Genomic DNA, 25744 nt, shown 5'->3' on the forward strand with positions numbered 1-25744 from the left:
CTTAAAAAAAGAAAGAAAGAAAATGTTTCTCCTCAAGCTAGGCTCTTTCTAGTCCTGTAGCTCCACCTGGTGGTCAATCCTCGGCAGACCACCAGCGCCCAATTTTAGTTTTAAGTTTCTCTTTTGACCAGTTTTAACTATTTGTCAGAGTGGATTTTTTAGGACTTTAACTATTTCCAGAATCTTTTAAAATATGAAAGAGGAAATTTGTTTTTTAATAAGCAAGATACTCAATTATCACTAGACCTAAGTAATCGCCTTACAAGCCCCAGGATAGAGAACATTAGTGATCTATTTATTTTATCATTCCATCATTATTCCATCATTATTCATAAATACACTAGAAAAGACTACACAGGATACTGGAAGAATTGTGGAGATACTACTAAACTAATGCTAATGGTGAAACCAATCCTACAAGTAAAATCTAAAGATCACGATTTTCAGGTATCAGTATACTAGATAAATTTTTCAAATGTAACAGGTGAACGAAAAAGGTATTTACAAAAAGAAAATATCACGTTCACTGAAGGGGCAATATTTTGTGATAACCTGGGCGACCCGCTTAGCTAAACAGAGGCATGATCAAAGCGTTCCTTTACCTTTAATGATGTCCATGCATCAACAACCATTTAATCTAGTTTTTCAAGAAGGTAATATTAACATTACCTGTATGGGAAAAGGTGGCTAAAAGGAAACAAACGAGGTAGAATCAAGGAAATTCAGTGTATTGAACAAATAAGCTTACAAGGGCTCACTGGCCTTTTCCTTTCCCTAAAGCACAAAAGGCAGAGTCTTCTCACGCCCCCGACATCCACTGCACAATACCCGAGGAAGGGCGAAGTGTTTGCAATGGCTAAAAAGAAACACTCTTTTCAAAATAATTGATGCCATTCCTATCTCCCCAGACTACAGAGAAGTCATCTTCAAATCAGCATTCCGATTGGCTCTGGCGTCTTTTCCAAATTACTGTTAATACATTCAGATCACGGAGCCGCCAGGCGGACCCGCAGCACCCACCTACGTTTTTCAGTTAATGATGCCAAAGTACATCACAACAGCCTACTTCATTTTTTAATGCAATGTCCCATTTTACAAACTTTCCTTTCTACCTTTCCCTTTTACCAATATCCCAGTTTACAAACCAGCCACTTCCTGAGAATTTATCTATATTAAGTGAAGCAGACACAGGCTCGGGAGGTCTTCCTTTCACGACTCAGGGCCACGTACGTGTTGGCCTTTGTGAATAGCTTTGTCCATTTTCAAGAGGGTCTTTCTTTTTTTCTCTCAATATATAAAATTCTCTAGAGTCTATAATTGTTAATATTTGTTACATATTAAATATTTTCTCCTAATTCAAAGCTTATTTGATGCAAACAAATTATCAACCTTTCCTGTATGACTATTTCCTTATTATAAACATCAATTTTTACTTTTGTATAAGTATTTAGTTGTTTAATCACTGTGGTATTTGGTGTTTGGATGAAGTGATGCAGTAGCTGGTGTCTAGTTTTAGCTTCAGTTTTTTTAAATGAAGGAATTCCCACCCCCCACAATAATATCTTCTTCCTCTGGTTTGAAATGAATCTTCGTTTCATTTACTTTTTAGTTATTGGAGAGTTAGTGGAAGAAGAGAGATCTTCCCTCTGGTTCATTCTTCCAAAACCTGTGGCATTCAGAGCTGTGCTATGTGGAGTGCAGCCACAGACTCACACAGGTTCTCCTACATGGGGAGCAGGGACCCAGCTTCGTGGGCCGGCGCCCACTCCCGGCCTTCCAGGGTGGAAAATGGCCCGCAGCTGGGGCAGAAGTGGACCAGGACTCAGTATCTTTGCACAGTACCTACTCAGTTCTTCAGCCTACATTTAGCCTGCCCCAATGCCTTTTACATAATTATGACAGCTTGAGGACATGTAAACAGAAGACATGTTTTCTGTCCACTGGAGCAAACCTCTTTGTTTTTCTTTCTCAACAACACATAAACTATTCATGAAGGTTTATTTTTCAATACAAATTTTAAAATTATCTTAAGTTATGTGAAAATTTCTCCTATTACATTCTATTTAACAAGTATATTGGAGAGGATTCATATTTTTAAAATGCTGTACATTACTAACATTTATTTAGATCTTAAACACACCTTAAGTATAATTTCATAATTTTCTCCACAGCATACATTTCTCATTATTCTATTCCTGAGCATTTTATTTCTACTGCAAATGGTATCTTTGCCCTGTTACATTTTCTGATTCACAGAAATAATTAGAATGTTTATTTTGTTTTTTCAGATGTCTTATAAAATAATGAATGCATATGCTTTAATTTTTTTTTAAATCTCAGAGAGGGGCTTACTATCCCTCAGTGAGTCCCTGTCTGCCCGCCCTGTCTGAGCTGAGAGCTGGCCAAGCAGAGGTAACAGCGTCTAGCCGTGTCTGCGTGAAGTGGCACTGGAAAGCATCTTCAGTTTTCTTACTGCTCCCTGACCTGGGGATGCGAGGCACTTCCTGTGCACACTGCGCTGCCTCGGGGTCTCTTTCCCGCCTCACCCGGCGGTTTCTCCATCCCGACTTTGTGTGTGATGGTCATCTTGATTCATTTCCCATCTAAGATTTTGCTGTGTTCTCTCAACTACGGACAACGGCATTCACTCTAATCCATGAGGACAACAGCACCACTATCGTCCCCAGTCCATTTCCGTTCCCCCTTCACTTTCAATCTGCTTACTGTACTTGTACATTGCCAAACATTCCATTCTTAATTAAAATTAATTCCTCCATGGGTTGCCTAAGGATTGCCTTTAAAACCTGAAAACGGATGTTTGTACTGGTATGATTATATTCGTTTAACAACAAAGTTCCACATTATGATTAGAATACCCCGCCTGTTTCTGTAGGACTTAACCCACAGGACAATGCCAACTTCCTTTTTTCTTACTTCCAGCCACTGTTCATTAGGAGACAACTACGGCTGCTTTCTATTTGAAGCAGGTTCCTGCAAGCTTTGAACCGTTTCCTTTTCCCTTCAGCTTCAGCTTGCTGTTGCTTTTTGGGGCGACAGGAAATATGTTCTCCACATATCACATCACGCTATTTCCTCCAGCTTCACATTCAATCCATCTATTACTTAAAGCTCATTGCTCTTGCTTTGAGGTCCCTTTAATTTCTATTCTAAGTTGGGACATCTAGACACATTATTTGCCAAGAGTTACTAAGAACCTTCTCATTTGGAGCACAAGTACATGAGAAGACAGCACTCACAAGGAAATCAATCTATCCTAACAATATTAAATAGTGAAAAAATGCTTCCTTCAAGTTACCAAATAAATAAATAAATAAAATGCAAAAAGGACTTACTTAAATGGTGTAAATAAAAATGGTAAAGTAACTTCTTTTTTCTGAGTCATTTTCACCTGAAAACCAACAATAAAAATATGAGAAAGAAAACAACAGATTTCACTTTGAAATTCAACATCAATTAAAATGAGTCCTCAGGGGTGTTTAACACTTTGAAAACAAATGGAACTTCATGTCGCTATATTGTTTCAGTTAACTACTTTTTTACTACCTCAAGACACTGGGAGTTAAACATCAAAACAAAATAACCTAATGTAGTTAAAAATATAGTTTCCTTAACTATTTGAAACAAAATAAGCCAAGCTCCTTATTCTTAACCATGTTAAGTTTTAGAGTCACTCTTTACTCAGTGACTTCAAGTTCTTAATGTATCTATAATAATGAACATAAAAGAAGACAATAAATGTAATAATGTTGTAATACCTGATACTACTTCAACAGGGAACAACAATTAAAACTTGACCTGTGTTTATAAGCATATATGGTGAGGCAGCACCATGGTAGAGTAGGCTAGGCCTCCACCTGTAGTGCTGGCATCCCATGTGGTTCATGCCCTAGCTGCTCCACTTCTCTTCTAGCTTCCTGCTTATGGCCTGGGAAAGCAGTGGAGAATGACTCAAGCCCCTGGGTCCCTGCATCCATCCTGGTGGCAGACTGCAAGAACCCCCTGGATCCTTGCTTCAGATTGGCTCAGCTCTGGCTGAGCCAGCCATTTAAGAAGTGAACCAGCAGAAAGATGATCTTTCTGTCTCTCCTTCTCACTGTAAATTTGCCTTTCAAATTAAAATATAATAAATGTTTTTTAAAAAGCACATATGGTAATCTTACAATTAGGAACAAAATTCAAACATAACTATACAAACTGACTCAATGAACCTGTATCTTAGAAACACAACTTCCCCCCACCCCACAAAAAAAAGTTGTATATATTTGAAAGGCAAAAAAAAAAGACACACACACACAGAGAAATGTCTTCACCCTACTGTAACCCCTATGGCTCAGTCAGAACCTGGAATTCCACTGGAAACTCCCCCGTGTGTGGCAGGACCCAGGCCCTCAAGCCATCCTCGGCTACTTTCCCAGGCACATTAGCAGGGAGGCAGACGCCAAGCAAGGCCTTGAAGTATGAATTCTTATGACCCTGGTCAACTATTTGAAATCTAAAGATACTACATTACAAGAATTCATTGATTAAAATATAAAATGTTTTCTTTAATATCTCTGATTTATAAATTATAGTGTTCTCTATGTAGGAATGTATGTCTCACCTTGAACTGTTCAAGAATCTGTACTGCATTTGTAAACATGCTTTCTGCTTTGAAGAGATCGGTGCAGTTAAGATAATCCACAGGAAGGATTCCCTGGAAAAAACACTTGATTAGTATCAATATTAACAAAGCTCAGGCTGTCATAACACAAACCAGGCTTAAAAGGGAAGCAGAAAAGACATATGGCCAAACAACATTAATGAAATGAGGAATTTTTTTCTAAAAGTATAATTGAAAGATGTTCTATTATTTTCCTTGTAAAGTAAATACGATATTAAATTCAATAAAAGCTAAAATTGTCACAGCGATTACTACGAGCAAGGCAGTGTGCACTCAAAGGACGCTTCCCAGCATGGATCGCGACCGGCGTGCTTCGACAACAGGGACGATGGCACCCATGGACCAGCATGCTTCAACAACACGGACGATGGCACCCATGGACCAGTGTGCTTCGACAACACGGACGATGGCACCTGATGGACCAGCGTGCTTCGACAACAGGGACGATGGCACCCATGGACCATCATGCTTCGACAACAGGGACGATGGCACCCATGGACCAGTGTGCTTCGACAAAAGGGACAGGGACGATGGCACCCATGGACCAGCGTGCTTCGACAACAGGGACGATGGCACCCATGGACCAGCGTGCTTCGACAACAGGGATGATGGCACCCATGAACCAGCATGCTTCAACAGGGACGATGGCACCCATGGACCAGTGTGCGTGCCGCACACGCTGCGTCAGGACCCGCAGTGCAACTTGCCTCATTATTCACACACACGCCATTATGATTGTCAGGGCTGTATTAAAGAGTTTTGACTTGGACATTTTTTTAAAGTAAGTTTGATCATTAAAGAGCTAATTAAAAGTGCCTGACAAGGGGGAATATATTTTGTTTTTAAAAGATTTTTGTTTTTGCTTTTCAATATCTAGCCCATTCTTCATGGCATTGTTCTCAGTGGATTTCACATGCTGGGCCTGTAACCAGGTGCCTGTGTGCCCCCCACAAGGGTACCCAGAAAGCCGGGCACCCACTGGACTCCAGGAGGAAGGCCAGCGTGGGGAGCCCTGCCACTCTGCGCCAGGACTGGTGACGTCAGCGCAACAGCCCCGCTGCGCCTTCCCAGTCTCCGCAGCTCTCCGCGTTCCTTTCCAAGCCTGGTTTTCAAGTTTGATTCCACAAACCACTGATACCTTTTCAATAATTTCCCTTCAAATAGATTTGTTTTCTGTTGCTTCCTGCAACCAAAAGCTTTGTGTGTGTGTGTGTATAAACATCATCTATAACTAGACTACAAAGATCTAAACCATAGGTATTTCAGAAAATAAAAACAGTTTGAAGAAAAGTTATTTGCTTTGTGTTTCATGTCACAGATTTTAATATATACAATAAGAGGTTTTACATATTTAGAAGTAAACATACAAAAATATTAAATCTTATCAAAAATTATGTAGAGAAATAAAATGTTATAATTTTAATGTGTCATTTTTTTGTATATACTGAGATTTGATAACAATAATTTATTCTTTACCACTGAATTAAGGGGAAAAGGAACTCCAATAAGGGAAGCCATCAACGGTGCAATATCAGCCTACAAACAGAAAAGAAAATCCAATTCTAATCACAGACACCAAACCGAGGAATAATTTAATCAAAGTATATTCTATAATGTAATGATGACATTCATTATAATCAGTTAGCCTCGACCATGAATTTAATATACTGGAAATATTATCTCTCAATGTCATTTTGCTAGAGTACATGAACTTATAAAAAATAAATTTGAAAAGTAACCATGAAGAGTACTAAATGTAAAATATATACACAGAAAAGGTTGCTTCTCCTAAGAGCCAAGGACTTAATTATTTTCTGTAAGTTTTTCAGTACTTTGCAAAAAAATCCCTCCAAGTTCAATCCCCATTGTGAGGAAGTAAGTAGCAACTTAACCTGAGGGCGGCGCTTCGGGTGTGGAGCTCAGGTGACTCATAGATACGACGTCACAGTGGCACCCGGGAACTAAACACAGGTGACTTCAAAGAGAAACAGCCGGAGGAGCGTGTACACACACACACACACAGCCGAGGAGAAAACAGGCTCTTCCATCAGACACCGCAGGCGCCATCTTGGCGATCTCTCCTAGCTCAGTTTCCCAGACACTTTCCGACTTCATTTCCTCTCCTCCTGTTGCTCAGCCCACGGCAGTGTGCTCTGACCCCTTACCATCCCACAGGCGCTCGTACTAAAACAACTAACAACTAGCATGTTTCTAAATCTGTGTGTTTGTGTAGCTCTCACAGCTCTTCGGCTGGTGAAGTGGGTGGCAGACACACTGCCAGTTTCCAATCCTTGCCCGCCAGCTCTGAGACCGTCAGTGGGTTCTTTCATCCCTGCCACAGTTTGGATGGGATGTGCTCCCGGGGGCTCACAGCTGCAACTTCACCTCATTGTGAGGCAGGAAGTGGGCGGGAACTTCACCTGCCTATGCTGTTGAGGGGGTTCCTTCAGGATTCACCTTGTTGAATCTGATTAGGATCAGACAAGATCATCGGGGTGCCCCATCACTGAGTTGCTGCAGACTTTATCAAGCCCATAGGAAGGAGAGAGCGATCACCAGTGTGCTGCCTGTCTCTTGCCACGTGATGTTCTGCCTAAGGCCCTGCTGGCAACAAGGTCATCACCAGATGGGGCCCTCACCCTGGGAACTGAAATGTTAGCTGACAACCCCTTTTCTTTAGTCACTCTCAGACATTTTACTATTGGGAATGACAAGTGGACAAACCTATTCCCCAATGCCTCGGTTTCCTTATCAAGTTAAAAAAAAAATGAGTCTTCCTTATACAATTCCAGCAGACAAAAACAAAGCACTTAGCATATGACAGGCCGCAATAATCGGTAGTTGTCATTACCACACTATTATTATAAGCTCCTTAACTGCACTGGGAAGAACATGCCTTTTTTAAGATTTATTTTTATTGCAAAGTCTGATGTACAGAGAAGAACAGAGACAGAGACAAAGATCTTCCGTCCACTCATTCACTCCCCAAGCAGCCGCAGTGGCCGGAGCTGAGCTGATCTGAAGCCAGGAGCCCACACGGGTGCAGAGTCCCAAGGCTACGGACCGTCCTTGACTGCTTTCCCAGGCCACAGCAGGGAGCTGGATGGGAAGCGGGGTCACCAGGGTTAGAACCAGTGCCTGTATGGGATCCCGGCACGTGCAAGGCGAGCACTTCAGCCGCAAGGCGCTGGGCTCGAATATGCCTTTCTTTACCTCTCGGGACACCACACTGCTCAGTTCCCTTAACCTCACCCAACTCCCCTTCTATAGCTCCCCCTTCCAGTCTCTCATCTATAATTGGCATTTCAACCAGTTTCTTCCCAGGCTTTTAATCCTTGTCCCGTTACCTGTCTGTACTGTACGGTCTTTACCAAGCGCAAGAGAACTAGACGTCTACCAAGTCGCCCAAACTGCTTTCCTTTCCCCCTAGAATCCAGTGCTGGCCTCTCTCCATCTGTTCTCTGAACTGCAACCAGAAGAATTTGTTCATAAAAAAAACTGGATCACTATCTCTCCACCACTGCCTCTTTTTCAAATAATAACATAAACCTCTAATAAATAATGACAGCAAAAGGGTCCCATCACTCTGCTGGGTTCACACACTTCCTGGACACTTAGGATCAAGTCCAGAAGGCCCCCGGGGCCCCGCAGGGTCTGTGTGTTCATCCCTCCCTCACAGCATACCAAGGTCACAGTGGCTTGTCACAGGCCACCGACACTCTTCATCAGAGTCCCACATGCACGGGCCCCTCTGCCCAGAAGCACTTCCTCCCACGGGCTCGGGTTCATAATCCCCGCTTATCCTTCCGCACCACTCAATCCTTAGCTCTTCTTAGTAAGTTCTGGAGACAAGTCTACCAGGTGTGTCTCACTGAATATTCTCAGAAGCCTCTTCTGTAGTGATGACAGCAGTAATGTTACTGAGTTTTTGATTAATGTCTGTCCTTGTCTATATAAAGCATAAGTTCCCCTCTTCTTACTAGCTTTATACCCTCCATGCATAAAGTATAAACGCAGTGCAAGCACAGGAGTGTTCACAAAGAGAGTGAGTGTCATCTTGTCACTGCAGCCTGAGGCAAGAGTCCCGGCCCGACAGCTGTGCGTGACAATGCACCTGCATCCAGGATCTCATCCACGCGTCGGGGACTCCTGCCCCCTGACAGTGCTTCCTAAAACAATAGACTAAAAAATTGCTATTCTGACTTGATGCATTTCCCACTTGCTCCTTCCTGAGAGAAGAGGTTGTTTTGGAGGAGAGCGCAGCTCAGGTTTCTGTAACATCAGGCCTGAAAGGACACGAGACCTTGTTTGTCCCAGGAAGAAACTCATCAGCTTGTGAGGTGACCTGGAAGGCAGGACACTCCTGCCAGCGTGGAGGCCACAGCCAACGACGCCACATCCTTGGCAGTAGCTGCTTTGGTGGCACACCTACCACAGCGACAACCAAGCACCTCGCACTGGTGACAGCACGCACACCTCCCGGACTGACAGCCCTGCGCTCACATTTAGTGAGTGTTAGGAGGTAGCCACATATTTCCCTCTAACTGGTTTCTAAGTGAGTTATTTGCATTCTCACCATTGTATTTGTAGAATTAAAGGTAAAACTTGTAAAAGAAAAACAGTAACTGCTGTATCACAGGAAAGAACGCATAACAGTTCTGTTAGATCTGTGCTGGAAACGTCCTGTAACAGTGCAAGAAATGACAGAAATGAAACAGGTGTGCACATTTCCACACAGCAGTCCACGAGCCAGTGTTATTCGGGGGGAACCTCCTTTTACTTTCCCTTCATTTGAATGATTCGAGAAGTAGAGGGATAGAGAGACAAAACGACACGCAGCCTGAGAGAGAGACGGTCTCACATCCGCTCAGTCACTCCCCAGGTGCCGGCAGCTGAGCCTGGTCAACACCAGGAGCTGGGGACTCGGTCTGGGACTGCCACATGATGACAGCAATGCTTTGAAGCCTGGCTGCCTGCCAGGGCGCAGAGCAGGAGCTGGGCCAGGGACTCAGCCACCAACAGCGGCCAGCTGTCCCCACCACTGGCCTCCCTGCCACACTAAGCCGAGCACCTACCTAGCTGCTGTGGCTGGTTTTATTACAAGACATTATCTGGACTAAAATATTTAAGCTTCAAATAGTCTTTGTAACTAAAGAGTTTTTCAAAAAAATCCCTCACCATTAATTCTAATATATGTGTTTTATAATTTTTGTCTAAACTTCATAGTTCAGATTTTTTATAAGAGGTAAATTTTAATATGATTTTAAATGATTAATTTAGTATGATTAGAAATGGATACCTGATTTACATCTTGCCTCTTCCAATTCTCCAACCCCCATTCTGAAAGACACAGACAAAGAATCTGATGTTAAAACACTTCGAAATGAGTAAGTCATTTGATTTTTAGGAATGGTCAACACTATATAGAAATATTACAAATACTAGAAACATCTCTTTAAAAAACAATTTATTTATTTATCTGAAACTTAGGGAAGAACGAGAAAGAGATCTTCCATCCACTGTATGGGCGGAACTGAAGCCGGGGACAGACCCCACCCTGCCCCGCGCGGGTGGCAGGGCTGCGCTCGTGGGTCGCCACGTGCTCCCACCTTCCCAGGAGCATCAGGAAGAAGCTGGGCTGCAAGTGGAGCAACGTGACGCCAGCTCGGACTCTGAGAGCAGATACTGGCACGTTAAGCAGCTGCATAACCCACGGAGACACACCACAGGCCCCTGGAAACGTGTTTTTATGTCAAGTGGTAAGAGCAAGCGGCTATACAAAAAAAAGAAAAAAGGCAGAACATACTTTATTCAAAAATGAGTTTTAAAAGAATGAAAACGGGGCCCAGCACGATAGCCTAGTGGCTAAAGTCCTCATCTTGCACGTCGGGATCCCATATGGGCTCCAGTTCATGTCCCAGCAGCCCCGCTTCCCATCCAGCTCTCTGCTTGTGGCCTGGGAAAGCAGTCTAGGACGGCCCAAAGCCTGGGGACCCTGCACCAGTGTGGGAGACGCAGAGAAGGCTCCTGGCTCCTGGCTTCAGATCAGCTCAGCTCCAGCCACTGCAGCCACTTGGGGAGTGAAACAGTAGATGGAAGATCTCTCTGTCTCTGAATCTCTCTGTATATCTGATTTTCCAATAAAATAAATTAATCTATTAAAAAAGAATGAGAAGGAACAATGTGCTTTCTGAGAGGACTTGTCTGCCTTTTCCCAGCGTCAAGGCTAAAGCAGGGCAGGCAGCAGCAGAAGGACGTGCTGACAGCGGCGGCCCGCCTGGCCACGCGTGCAGGCCCGCGCGGGAGGCGCAGCTCAGCTGACAGCACGCAGCTCCACGCGAGCTTGTCCCGCTCGGGGTGGCAGCTGCCACGTGAGACCACAGCTGTGCCACTGCTGCAATCACTGCTGAGACTGCCCTCAGAGACAGCTCCTCCCTGGACGAGGATGCTCAGAAATGTCCATAAGCAGGAGTGAAAGCATGGGCTCGTGACCTGACTTAACAGGGTCAGGACATATTACCCAAAGCTTCAAGGTACGTTCCTTTTGCACTAGTCAGCTGCCAAATTGCACAGTTATGTCCTAATGAGGAAAAACTGCGCAGACCCTTCCACTGCAAGCTGACATTTAATGTCACAAGAAAAAAATACATCCCTCCTTTTTTATTTAAAAAATGCTTATTTTTTTATTACAAAGTCAGATATACAGAGAGGAACAGAGACAAAGATCTTCTGTCCACTGATTCACTCCCAAAGCGGTCGAATCAGCCAGAACTGCGCCAATCCGAAGCCAGGAACCAGGAGTCTCTTCCAGGTCTCCCACATGGGTGCAGCGTCCCAAGGCTTTGGGCCGTCCTAGACTGCTTTCCCGGGCCACAAGCAGGGAGCTGGATGGGAAGCAGGGCTGCTAGGGTTAGAACCGGCGCCATATGGGATCCTGATGCATGCAAGGTGAGCACTTTAGCAGCTAGGCTACCGCACCAGGTCCAAAATACAACCCTTCTGTAACAATTCTTAATGTCAGATGATTTTAAGCCACCAATTCATTGTGAAATAAAAATAAAATTATATCCCTTATGAACAAACATTCTATTCTAGCTTGTCTTTAGACTGAATTGAATGTATTTATCACAAAGCAGACAAAAGAGCACTCCTACAGTAAACTGGAATCTTTATAGTGCTAGCTTTAACATCTTTTTTTTAGTGATTTATTTCTTTTTATTGTAAAGACAGCGTGTGGAGAGCAGGAGAGACAAAGATCTTCCACTGGTTCATTCCCTGAATGGCCTCAACGGCCGGAATTGAGCTGATCTGAAGCCAGGAACCAGGAACCGCCTCTGGGTTTCCTATGGTGCAGGATTCCACATGTGGGCGCAGGGTGCTGAGGCCTTGGGCCATCCTCGACTGCTTTCCCAGGCCACGAGCAGGGAGCCGGTCGGGGAGCGGAGCTGCCGGGATACAAAGCACCGCCCCTACGGGACGCTGGTGCTTGCAGGTCACATGCTGAACGGCCGTGTCAGCCTCTCCCTGACGCCTTTTAGAGCCCGGACTCTGCGCGTTCACAGCCAGCTGTCTCCAATGACCGGCCTTTGGCTCCCCGCTCCCCGCTCTCAGCTGAGCACGCAGCCACGTCCCCGGCTTCGGGTCCTCGGAGCTGTGCTTGCCCGTCCCATGCTGCTCTCTCTGCCTGGACCGTACTTGCCCTTCCCCTCAGCCGCTTCCTCTGATCCTCGTGTCAATATCAGTCCACTCCACAAACAGGTCCCGACCTGCGGGGCGCGGTCACCTCTGTGTGTCTCGATCTAGTTGCTGACCACACACACACACACACACAGAGGAATTAAGATCAGTAAACTTCATCTACTCTATTAAATACCTCAATAAAAACTCTAGGGGCAAGAGGGGAGGTGCCCAATCTTACATTTTCTTACCTATTTACTTTGTTTCTCCTCAGCAGTTTCCATAAGCTTTATTTATTATTTGAGCTTTATTTATTATTTATTTATTATTGTTTTAGGTTCCAACCTAGTGTGTTAAATTATACTGAAATTAAGGGGTCCCGGTGCACTAGCCTAGTGGCTAAAGTCCTCACCTCACAAGCACTAGGATCCCATATGGGCATCAGTTCATATCCCAGCTGCTCTACTACCCTTCAGCTGCCTGCTTGCGGCCTGGGAAGGCGGCAGAGGATGACCCAAAGCCTTGGAGCCCTGCACCTGTGTGGGAGACCCAGAGAAACTCCTGGCTTTGGATCAACTTAACTCCAGCTGTTGCGGCCACTTGGGGAGTTAAGCAGTGGATTAAAGATCTTTCTGACTCCCCTTCTCTCTGTAAATCTGACTTTTCAATAAAGATAAATATTTAAAAAAAAAAAATCAAGAGGGCCCAACGGCGTGGCCTAGAGGCTAAACTCCTCGCTTTGAACACGCTGGGATCCCATATGGGCACCGGTTCTAATCCCAGCAGCTCTACTTCCCATCCAGCACCCTGCTTGTGGCCTGGGAAAGCAGTCGAGGATGGCCCAAAGCCTTGGGACCCTGCACCCCTGTGGGAGACCCGGAAGAAGTTCCTGGATCCTGGCTTTGGATCAGCATAGCATCGGCCGTTGCGCTCACTTGGGGAGTGAATCATCGGATGGAAGATCTTCCTCTCTGTCTCTCCTCCTCTCTGTACATCTGACTTTGTAATAAAAAAATAAATCTTTAAAAAAAAAATCAAGAACTATCCCAAATATATGTAGTATTTTCCTTTTATGTTCTAAACAATTTGGAAACATGAGGGCAGTGTGCGTGGCTGCACGCTCCTGGCCCTCCACTAAGGCCCTGCTCCACACACCTACGATGCAACACAGGAGGAAGAGCCCTCTGCACGCCACGCTGCTTACACAGCGCGAACCAGGAGAACCTGACTCTCCCAGGAAGAAACAGCTCAGCGCCAGAGCTGCCTCTCACCGCAGCTCAGAAACACCAGGCTTTGTCTCTGATATGAATTTTTTCAGGTTGGAAGATAGCAAATCAAATTTATTATTTTCCTTCAAAACCTTAGATTTCTTATCTACTAATTTTACTGCACATTCAAATAAACTAATGATTCGATACAAGATCAAAAATGTGGTTTATCACTCTAGAAAGATCCAAAAACAGGCTTCCTAGCAGTGATATGCTAACACATACTCAACAAATGACGCTGTGAGGAAGACAGACTAGCTACTCTTTAATCTGCGGCATTTGCACTGAAATAACAATGACCTGATCAGCTACATGAGGGATTTAAAACTATAGTCTGAAAAGCAATTATTAAACTTCTTTTATTTAGGAACGTTATATGTATAAACACAATCAAGGTAAACAACTTTACCTTTCAGAAATGCATCATCAAAGTACTGGGCTGAGACCTGCTGGGCGTCTTTGATGCCAGCTCCCCAGGCAACCAACGGAGTCAGCGTCTCTGAAGGATGACCAGCCCCGTGGGAACCTACAAATGCCAGCCACGCCAGGGCAGGAAGGAAGAAAGAAGTCAGTTACAGCTCAGTTTTTGGATACTTTTCCTAAACGAGTTGAGTCACTTATAAATTCTTGCCAGCACGTTTCCAAACACTTATGATTTTTACAATTACTCATAATCCAAAACAGGAAATAAACTAAAACAAATCACCGCATCTCCCGAATGACTCTGGTTGAGAGAAGAAGGAGGCAGAGCGCATGTCAACAACACCAGCACTGAGGAAGGCTGAACTCGGCAGAGTTCCTAAGTGGGAAAGCAGCGGGTTAGGGGCAGGTGGCGCAGCTCCAGGCGGGCATGGAAAGCCAGCGACGTCTAGAACCCCTGGCTTCAGAGCCACGCTGGCTGCTGGGCACCCAAGAATGCCCATGAGAAAGTGGCTCCGATAGCAGCCACGTAGGAACCCACACCTTCTTTTCCCCTCCTGCTGTCGCCTGTGCACACATGGCGTCGGCACTGGGAATCTCCCAAGCCTATGCAGGTCACAGCAGCACCAACTGCACGTGTCTCCCTTTATCATCGTGCACAGTGAATTCTAGATAGGTAAGTAGTAGCTATTTTACAGTTCCTTTTCCACACATTTTTCTAATTTCTCATTTGTAAATGAGAACACATTCTTTTTATAGTTATTTTTATATAACCTCAGTCTTCTTACACTAACATATTAATAATTATGCATTAGCTATTCTGCATATACTAGGACATCTAATCCTCTCAGTGCGGTTGGCAGTGCTGTGAGTCAAGCTTCTTCCTGCATGGCCAGCAGCCCATAAGAGAGCACCAGTTGGAGCCCCAGACGTCACTTCTGATCCGGCTCCTTGCTAATGCACCTGGGAAAGCAGTGAGGCTGGCCCAGGGTCTTCAGATCCTGCCACCAGTGTGCAAGACTAGCTGGAATTCTAGGACACTGGCTTCCACCTAGTCCAGTCCCAACTGCTGTGTTTATTTGGGCAGTAAACCAATGGATGGAGGATTTTTTTTTGTCTTTCTCTCTCTCTGTGTCACTCTGCCTTTCAAAAAATTAAAATCTTTAAAAAAATTATGACTGTGGCAAGATACAGTTACCAGTATTTTTAATTATAAAACATATATCACATACAGACTAACCCCAGTCTGTCATTCCATGGTCAGAGGTAAAAATAAATGCTGTTTTCTCATCATTTCCATAAAAATTTCTAAACAGGGACACAATTTCTTTTACTCCATTGTCGACTTTTTTAATATTGTTCTTATACTCCCTGTGTATAAAGAAACAGAATGGCGAATTAATTTAGAGAAATCAAATTTATTCAACATGCATTTAATACATTCAAAATCAGGCATCACTAAAATATTTATATTTCATCTTCAATATTTTAAAATGAGGGCTCTTTAAACTATTGCAAATATTTTTTTCTCCTTTAGTAAACAAAAAGAACCTAAAGTAACTTTCAAGGATGGTTTAAATTACTTAAGTGGAATTCATTTTTAAGTCCCAAAGACAGAATGATGACCTTCAAGTTCTCCTGTTCAAAATGTGAACTATGTTGTTGTGCACACGCTCAAACACACATATCTCCGGGGAGTTACCTGGCACAACAAAGTGAGCCACTGCCTGCGATGCTGGCAGCCCGCGTGAACAACGCTTTGAGTTCTGGCTATTCCATTTCTGATCCAGGTCCCTGCCAATACGCCAGGAAGAGCAGCAGATGGCCCACGCGCTCAAGCTCTTGCCACCCAGGTGCAGTCCCAGGCTCCTGGCTTCCCCCTGGCTCTACCCGAGCCACTGGGCCACCTGGACTGGGAATCAGCAGATGCAAAACCTCTCACTCTCTGTGTCTCTTCTCTTTGTTCCTCTGCTTTCCAATTAAAAATAAATCTTTATAAAAACACATGAAACATTGTTTCAAATACAAAATATTTTACCTCATAAAATATTTGTATACAAAATACAATGTTTTAAAAAATATTAAGTTTAGGCTTTCCATACAATTGCACTAGGTTGGTTTCATATGAATGTTCATTCCATCAATTAAAACAGTCTGTCATCTTAAAACATAGAACATGAAATATTCATTACTGGCAGCCACCTGAGCAGACTGCACAGTTAGAGCTAATCGGAACCAAAATCAAAGCAAAGAATAAAACAGTAGCATAGCTTTTCCTTTATTATTTACAAAAGTGAGAAAAATATTTACTGCTGTATACAAAGAATGTAATGAATTACAGTATAGAAAACTTTATACAATTACTTCTAAATACTGATTAAATGAAATACACAAGCAATGGCTAATCATGTAGCTTTTGGGAAATGTAAAAACAAATGCTGAAACAGACACCTCTGCCACTCCTGGTAAGATGCAGCTTGGGATGCCTACACCCGCACCTGGCAGAGTGCCTGGATCTGAATTCCAGAACTGCTTCCAATTCCAGCTCCTGCTAACACGCTGAGTGGCCAAGTCCTTGTGTCCCTGGCAGACACAGAGGAGACCTGAACTGAGGATCAGGCTCCTGATTCCTGCCTCACCCAGCTCTGGCTAGACTGGGCATTTGAAGAGTGAAATCAGCAGATGAAAGATCTCTCTCTCTCTCTCTCTCTCCCTACCACCACTTGTGTGTGGGTTTCTATTTCTCTTTGTGTGCCCCTTTCACTTTCAAATAATAACAATAATTGATGCCATAAAGCACTTTATTTCAAGAGTCAAGAGTTTTCTAAGATATATTAATATTTTAGATAAAATATTGTCTTCTTTGCTGGATACACAAAGAATACAGGATACAGGCAGGATTTATTTTACTTACACTGGCTACAACTGCTTACAATGCATACCATGTTAATCATTACACCATATTACAACTTATATAACTGAACATCATCATACATTATATCAGTAAGTTAAAACGTTAGCTCTGTTTTAAGTACAAAAACACCAAAATATTTCACAGGTATAAACAGAATAGTTGTTTTTCTCAAAACATTCAAATTGAACATAGCATTAAAATTACCTTGAAGACGGCCGATAAGCATGTCCATTTGTATCTATTCCTAATAAATGCAGGAAAAAAATTATTTTTTCTTCATTTACTTTGGAAAACAAAGATTGATTGTTTCTGGCAGCATGAAAGAAGTCCTATACATAAAAAAAAATCAATTAAAAATGTTAGCTCATTTTATTTAAAAAGCAAAATTGATAAAAATACTTAAATTTATACTTAGCTAAACATTAAATTGTTACTTAAATTTATCTCAAGATCTATAAACACAAAGTTTTTTTTCTAAGCTCAGACATCTATGATCAAATCATGAGTAAACTATTTGCATGATTATAACTGGGACAAAAAAGGAAATAATGATTTTATGAAAATCTTTTAACACTGTCATTCCATCTCTAACTTACTCCAACACAGTAGATTAAAGAAAGATCTTGGCAAGAACCACAGACAAAACACTTTAAAAATGATTTATTATTTTTTAAGCATAGTAAATGTGAGACCATTTTTCATTGTCCCAACTGCTACCGCCTTATACAATCAAAACCTCCCACCGAGAACATTACATACTTTTGCCCCAACTAAAGTCTATTTTCACATCATGTGATGGAAAAAGATGCACAGAGAAAAAAATTAAAAAATCATCAATTTCATATAAAATAGATTCAGGAAGCCATTCCAAGTCAAAGGACTCACCCTTTACTCATATACACATGAACATATATACTCAACTATCTACAGAAAATACTTTAAATTATTTTAAGTCAGCAGGTTACACCAAAGTTTATATCTTTCTTATATAAATATTTCTACCCACAGAATGTTAATTTTTAAAAGACATGTTTAATTATTCAAAAAAGTCTGAAGAATTTCAAGTAATTTTTCAACATTATGAATGCTAACAGAGACAGATGATACTATTAGAGAAAGTACTAATAAAAGCCAAGCACATCCTTCAGACACACAGCCTGTCGCTAGTCTCGTACAGCATGTCACCCTCGGGCTCACACGTGCATTTGACTCATCCCCTAAGAAACTTTAAAACTGGACGGAAAGGGCAGGTTCTTTAAAATGGAGCTAAATTCTAGACATAAACTTGTAATTTGCTCATGATTAGTAAAAAATTGCTCAGCTATTAAAAAGTACTATTTACTCAGCCTTGAAACTGAAACACGAATCTTGCAAGGCCAAAGCTGTCTCTTACTGTTCTATTTCTAGTAGCTTTGAGAAGGCTGATATTCCAAACACAATTTAAACATGCACCTTGCTTCTTTTCCCCCAAAATTCAATAGATTTAAATCTATCATCCTGTAATTTCTCTCGGTGCTTATATCTAAAGCACTCATTTATTTCTATATTCAAGAAATATTTATTATGCATCACAAGACCCTGCCTGGTGACCAGCCCAACATGCATTTTCACGTTCTTGATTAAAAGCCTTGGATACTACAGGTTATGGCATTGCTCAAAACTTAAAACCTACAGATTCTGCAGGTATATGTAGCTTTGTGGCTGTGGCCAACAAAACTTAAGTAAAAATTAAATTAGAAAGCTATGTGTATCTAAGGCTCTCTGGAATAAATCTAATTCAATGGGAGAGAAGGTTCTTTAGATTGACCTTACTGTGAGTCTAAAGGCAGGAACTCCAACACTGTCTTAGATAATGAAAGATCTTGAACATAAAACCTATATTCTGAGGATAGAGAAGAATTTTTGGACACTTAGTCTTCATAATATTAGGGAACCATTTGTACTCTCCTAGACTATTCCACTTTGTCATTATTTTTCCTGAGACAGAACATTTATTTATTTGTTTGAAAGACAGTTACAGAGAAGTGGAGCGGCCAGGTGCTCATGCCCCACTGTGCAGCAACATGGCGTTGATGTGGGAGCCCTCTGAAGCATTGTTTTCTTTGTTGCACAACTGAACCTAACTTGAGCTCAGCACTTACAATGTAAAAATGTCAACACCTCTAGGTGAACTTTTGGGAGCAAATTAGTAGAAGCAAGAGCATACCTTTAAATCTAAGAAAGATTGACTAAGGATTCAAATTTTTGTTAACATTGGTTAAAAAAAAATTTTGGTGTTTGAAGATTAATTACTCAACAGAATATACCTTAACATTATCAAAGACCCAGGTATCCAGTTTTGTTGCATCCTGGGCACCGAAATCCTCTCTTTCGGCATCATAAGTATGTGTATAAACATGATCTCCACTAGCTCCTGTAAAGCAAATTCAAAAACAAAATTAGAAAAAACTTTTCAAAGATCACAACCTTTAAGAGAGTCACCTAAAAACTGCTGTGAGTAGAATTTTCCAAAGTGCCCTGCATTATGGTGGGAAAAAGAAAGTGGGGGGAAATAATTAGCATTTATTTATTTTGTCATAGATTATTTTATGTATTTTAATAAACTCAACCACTTCTTGTCCTCACAATAACAGATTCCAATTTTATGTATATTTTACATGTAAGTTAATTAGATTGCCAGCTAATTCCAATAAGCAATAAAACAAATAAAGCACCAAAATTTTATTTCTTTCAAGGATTAATGTTGATTAAGTGACATTCTAAGAATGCTACAATCTAAAGCAGATGAAGATGTCTGGTGTATAAATTTTCCTAAGGCAAGAAGAAAATTTAAATATTTCATTTATTTTATTCATAGACTATGTGTACATTTCTCAAATCAGGGCAATAGAATTGTTTACTGCCAAACAACCTGAAAAAGTTAATAGAATAATCTTTTTTTTTGGAAAGATTTTATTATTAGGAATCAAGTTAATTTCATGAACTTCAGGGTTGGATAGGCCCCTCCAGCCATAAGGAAGAGAAAATGACAATCTCCACCACATTAGTTCAGCTCAGCCATCCTACTCCACACAGCCCAAGTAAAAAGATCTGAATGAGTTTGTTGATCACCATAAGAAGTAAGAAATGGAACCTTCCCAATGAAGGCACTGGTCTTGTCCCACCAACGGAGCCCAAAGGGGGGTGCTATTTGGTAAGCCATAGGTAGATATTTAATCCACACTTACTGCCACCCCCACAAAGGGCTGGATTAGTTTCCAAAGAAAGGAATGTATAATAGGCAAGCATTTTGAGATTTTTTTTTTACCTGCACAGTATAATATAATTCTATGAATGCCATATGTAAAATTTTGAATATTAATTTGTTTTCTAAGTACATAACAACCACCAGTATATTATACTTCTACTCATCACTGAGCAAGTTAAAAAAAAAAACTTCCCATCAAGTGAAATGATCTTTCATTTCATTTGCTTTCAATAAAACATGTTTAATAACATGAAATTTATCCAGCTGATTTTAGAAAATAATAAATGTATTTTTTTCACAGATTTATTCATTTTTATTAGAAAGGCAGATTTACAGAGAGAAGGAGAAACAGAAATTAAAATCTCCCCGCCTGCTGGTGTGCTGCTCCCCAAGTGGCCACAACAGCTGGAACTGAGTCAAACCAAAGCCAGGAGCAGGAGCTTCTTCTGCACCTTCCACATGAGAGCAGGGTCCCAAGGCTTTAGGCTGTCCTTGACTATTTTCCCAGGCCACAGGCAGGGAGATGGATGGGAAATGAAACAGCTAGGACACGATCCGGCGCCCATATGAGATCCCAGCAAATGGATGGCAAGGATTTAGCCACTAAGGCATCGTGCCAGGCCCAAATGCAATACATTAATAAATTCCAAAATGTTAAACACCAAGTATCAGTGCCAAAATATATACAGCACATTGAGCACACTAAGATAGGAATAACACATTTCAGCATTTAGGGATGGTTGTTTTTTAGTCTAACAGTTAAAATGCTTGAATGTATTGAATGCCAGGGTTCAATGCTCACCTCCAACTCCTGCCTACACCTTCCTGTTAATGCAGATCCTGAGACAGTGGTGATGGCTCGGGCAATTAGGTTGTTGTCACCCACAAGGGAGATGCACATTGAGTTGCCAGCTCCCAGCTTCAACCCAGCCTAATCTCGGCCATCGTGGGCATGCAGAAGGGGAATCAGGGCAAGGAAGAAGCAAAAAACACTGCCAATTAACCTGATGTGTGCGTATACTGTAATATACAGCTCTCAGAGATGCTTGAAAGATGAAAATATACATCTTAAAATCAGTAAGTATAGTAAGTAAAATATAACATATGAACACACTGACTTATTATCAATTTTCTACCTGACAAATATAATCAATTACTCTTACCTTTGGCAAACATAGGCAAGATATCTGGACTTCCCCAGCTCCACGTGTACTTGCTCTCATTAAAAAGGGAATCAAATTCTACAGGATTTTCCTTCCAACCTTCAGGCAGTTGAAGGAAAAAAGCAAGAAATATTAGGAATATATATTTGGTTAAATTAGTCCCCCAAAAAGCTATTGTTGAAATAACAAAATAGAGGGAAAAAACACAAAACAATAGATTTTATATTACATGTTTCATACCACTCTTTTTAAAAAATAATTTACTTATTACAAAAATGCAGACCCACTTTTGAACTTTAAAAAGTGTCATCTAAGAAAACTGTGGATTCATCCAACCATAATCCTTTGATAGCAAAGGCTGATGAGACTAAAGCTTACCTTTAAATTGGTACCATGTGTAAAAAAATGCTAAAACCCTTGTCAACATATCTCAAAACACTTCCACATTGTGACATGATTAAGAGGTAAAGAGGGAATATTTGTGTGGCAAATTTTTCCTTTAATGAAACAGTTTAAATAAACAATACCTTTGGCAACTGCACTGACATCCTCATAAAAGCCAGCTATCAGGGCAACATGCCCCGGCCGGGACTCTGTGGGCACACGCGTGTGAGATATCCCCCAGCTGCCTTCATGCATGATGACATTCCTAAGACATCACAAACAGGCAACACACGCTGTGATTAGCTCATCTCAGAAGACTTCAAAAGGATAAGACTATTACACAAGGAATCAAAACCAAAGGAGTCAAAATTTAAGAAACAAAAGAACGTTCAAACTCCGGCTGAGCTCATCCCCAGCCCTCCCACCAACTGTGCATGCACGAGGCCTACAAAGATCCATCCAGCCACGACATGCAATCTTGAGACAAAACAGATGCATATTGTGGCATAGTGGGTAAAGCCGCATCATGAATGGTACCAGCTTGTGTCCCAGACGCTCCACTTCCCTGCTATTAGTCTGGAAAAAGCAGCAGAGGATGGCCCAAGTGCCTGGGCACCTATGCCTCACAGGGGAGACCTGGAAGAAACTCTTGGCTCCTTACTTTGTCCTCGGCCAGCCCTGACCATTGTGGCTGGGCAGTGACTCGGCAGATGGAAGATCTCCGCCTCTCTGTAACTCTGGCTTTTTCTTTCAACTTGTACATTTTAATTTTACCAATTTTTAAAGGAACTAATTTGAGTTCTAATAACTATATAACCAAAAGATTTCAATTATTTGTAGAAATTTATATTATACAATTTTGCATACTATAATGGTTTCATTTTACTAGTCTTCTATTGATCTGCTGTTCATTTATTAATTCTTAATCCTCTAATACAAACAAGTATACATTTCCACGAACTACTGTGAATTTACCATGAACGTAGCATTCAAGGTCATTGATTCTTCTAGCAGTCAACAAATATTTGTTAGCTGCCTATTTGTTCTAGGAACTGGAGATAAAGTGACATTTCAGTCCCAGCCATTATGCAACTTGCACTATAAAGAATAATAAAGGGGCCAGCGTTGAGGTATGGCAGGTGGAGTAGTTGTTGTGGAGGTGGCATCCCTTACGGGTGCTGCTGGTTTTTCTGAGCCAGCTCCCTGCTCACAGTCTGGGAAGGGCAGTAAAGGCAGGCCCTGTGTCTGAGCTCTTGCCACTGCTGTGCCAGACCCGGAAGCAGTCCCTGGTTCTTGGCTTTGCCTGGCCAACCCATGGCTGTTGCAAGCAGATGAGGAATGAACCAGCAGAAAGATGACAGCTGTCTGTGTTTCTTACTCTCTCTCAGTGAAAAATAAACACATACACATTAATAAAAACAATGAAGAGAAACACCAAAGAGGGGACAGAAGGTAATAATGGCTGGTGGAGATGACAAACATTAGCATATTTTAAACAAATTTGCTCTTTAACTTGGTTTTGATTTTTCCACAACAGCGTCAGTAAGGACTTCTGAGGGAACTTGCCAAACACCAGAAAAGAACAATTGTTAACAGGAGCCTCAAAAAATCTAAAACGGAAACATTTCTGTTCAAAAGTTAACAGAAGCCACAGTTAAATTAGCAATATAAACTTAGCAGGACTTTCTACTTTTATAGACAGTTATACTTTGTTTTAAAGTCTATATTGTCCAAAGACAATTAATCATTCATTAATTCATGCTTGCCATTATCTTACAAGTTAGTATGCTTATTTTTTTAAGAACAAAATAATGAAGTGGGGGTATACGGATCCAACACAATATCCTAGCTGCTAAAGTCTTTACCTTGTATGCACCAGGATCCCATATGGGTGCTGGTTCTAATCCTGGCAGCCCCATTTCCCATCCAGCTTCCTGCTTGCAGCCTAAGAAAGCAGTAGAGGACAGCCCAAAGCCTTGGGACCCTGCACTCGTGTGGGAGACCCAGGAGAGGCTCTGGGCTCCCGGCTTTGGATCAGCGCAACTCCAGCTGTTGTTGCCGCTTGGGAAGTGAATCAACAGATGGAAGATCTTACTCTCTGTCTCTGCTCTCTGTATATCTGACTTTCCATAAAACAAATAAATCTTGACAAAATTAATAAATAAAGTGGAGTGTGAGCCAGGTTTGGAATATTGGACCAATTTACCCAAGCAGGTCAGCCATATGTTTGGATTAATATCACATCCACTAACGCAGCAGTGGAACTGACACCTAGAAGGACACGAGCTGGCCTTCTGCTGATCCTGAGACAGAGGCCAATGCCCGCCACCCCTCCTCTCTCCTCTTTGCCCCGTGCTCAGTGGCAGACAATGGCCCATTGCTATTTATCTGCGCTCAGGGTAACATTCAGTCTCTCCGTATCATTCGACACACTTACCTTAAAAATGGCGCTCTGGAACTTCCATTTTCATCTAACCCATAGAAGGCATCTGCTCGCAGCCCATCAGCGACAAATAGCACTAGTCTTTTTGCTGGAGGCGGCAATGGTGTAACCCGAGGAGTCATTCCATGAACCAGAGGGGATGTAAAATAGATGTCAAAGATAGAGACGAAGAACACCAGATGCACAAACAGTCCCAAAGCAAAGAACAGCAGCATGTTCAGTGTGACTATTTAATCTACGAGAAGAAAAAAGACAGAGGGCACAAAATTAAACCAGGGTAAGGCTTAATGAAATCATTTGTATTTTACATTATTTTGAATAGTATATGTAGATTGGACAGATATTCCAAATGTACCTGATTATTTCATTATCATTTATTGTGGTAACAATAAACACCTTTACTGTAGATAATATCTAAAAAAAATATTGCTTAAACTCCATGGAAGAAAAAAAAAGTTCAAGCACAAAAAGTGATCAGAACCAATAAGTTACTTATAATTAAGGCAAAAACTAAACTCATAAAAATTCACATTTGAGGGTCTGGTGCAGTTGCATAGTGGCTAAAGTCCTTGCCTTGCAATGCTCTAGGATCCCATATGGGATCCCTGCACCCACATGGGAGACCTGGAAGAAGCTCCTGGCTCCTGGCTTTGGATCTGCTCAGCTGTGATCCATTGTGGCCTCTTGGGGAGTGAATCAGTGGACGGAAGATTTCTTCTCTGTATATCTGACCTTCCAATAAAATTAAATAAATCTTTTTCAAAATTAACACATGATCAAAATTAACATATAAGCAAAGAGCTGAATCAATCCTAAAATGAGTTAGGGCTGAGTCAAATCAAATTCTACATAAAATAGAAAATATTACTCATACTATTATTGATTGCCCATATGACAATTGCCGCCATACTCAGAATTTAATTGCCTCAATCAATTTTTTCAAAGGTTACATTTATTCATTGCATAAGGCGCTCCGTGCACACAGCATTCGCATGGTTGAGCTGGGTTACCACGCATTCCCAAGACGACATTGGCACAGATCTCATGAGTTTACAAACATGAGAACAAGGAAAAATAAGCAAAGTGAAACATGCAAATAATTTTGTAAGATAATATTCCATTCAATCGCCAAGATCAAATATTCTACAGGATGATTTTTCAAATTAGCCTACAACTTCCTTGGGTTAGTGAGTCTTTCTATAGGTTAAGTGGGAGAAAAGTGCTCAAATTTATAATTGAACCGTGAAAGACACACATCCTGACCCTGGGCTTAAAACTTCAAAGATGAAATAATACTGACCACAGACACATCTTATATTTCTTGGCATTAAGAATCACACATGGAGAGAAAACTTGGCAAAATACTCTGCAAAAATAACAGAAACACTGAAAAGCACTTATTAAAGACAAGCACAGCAGAAAAAAGAAAAACTAAGAGAACAAAAGGTCAGATTAGGGGCCATTTGCTTTTGCTGAATCAGTCAACGAAATATTAATGGTATTTCACAAAATATAAAAATTCAGTAGTTAGTACAATGCTCAGAATA

The 25744-nt window shown here is 41.5% G+C and overlaps 1 protein-coding gene across 1 annotated transcript in view; it reads right to left on the minus strand.

Moving 5' to 3' along the window:
- Nucleotides 1–25744, minus strand: part of PIGN (phosphatidylinositol glycan anchor biosynthesis class N) — a 93861-nt gene that overhangs the window by 60863 nt on the left and 7254 nt on the right. The window contains exons 2-12 of the mRNA XM_040985074.1: nt 24192–24432; nt 21898–22019; nt 21371–21469; nt 19267–19373; nt 17165–17289; nt 15287–15417; nt 14036–14152; nt 9981–10021; nt 6158–6217; nt 4622–4714; nt 3354–3409 (exon numbers count right to left, since the gene is read on the minus strand). Of these exons, the coding sequence (XP_040841008.1) occupies nt 3354–3409; nt 4622–4714; nt 6158–6217; nt 9981–10021; nt 14036–14152; nt 15287–15417; nt 17165–17289; nt 19267–19373; nt 21371–21469; nt 21898–22019; nt 24192–24412 (1172 nt within the window). The 5' untranslated portion in view covers nt 24413–24432. The remainder of the gene's footprint in view (nt 1–3353; nt 3410–4621; nt 4715–6157; nt 6218–9980; nt 10022–14035; nt 14153–15286; nt 15418–17164; nt 17290–19266; nt 19374–21370; nt 21470–21897; nt 22020–24191; nt 24433–25744) is intronic.

This window comes from Ochotona curzoniae, unplaced genomic scaffold (genome assembly GCF_017591425.1).
Source record: "Ochotona curzoniae isolate NIBS_2020 unplaced genomic scaffold, NIBS_Ocur_1.0 contig_43, whole genome shotgun sequence".
Taxonomy (NCBI): Eukaryota; Metazoa; Chordata; class Mammalia; order Lagomorpha; family Ochotonidae; genus Ochotona; species Ochotona curzoniae.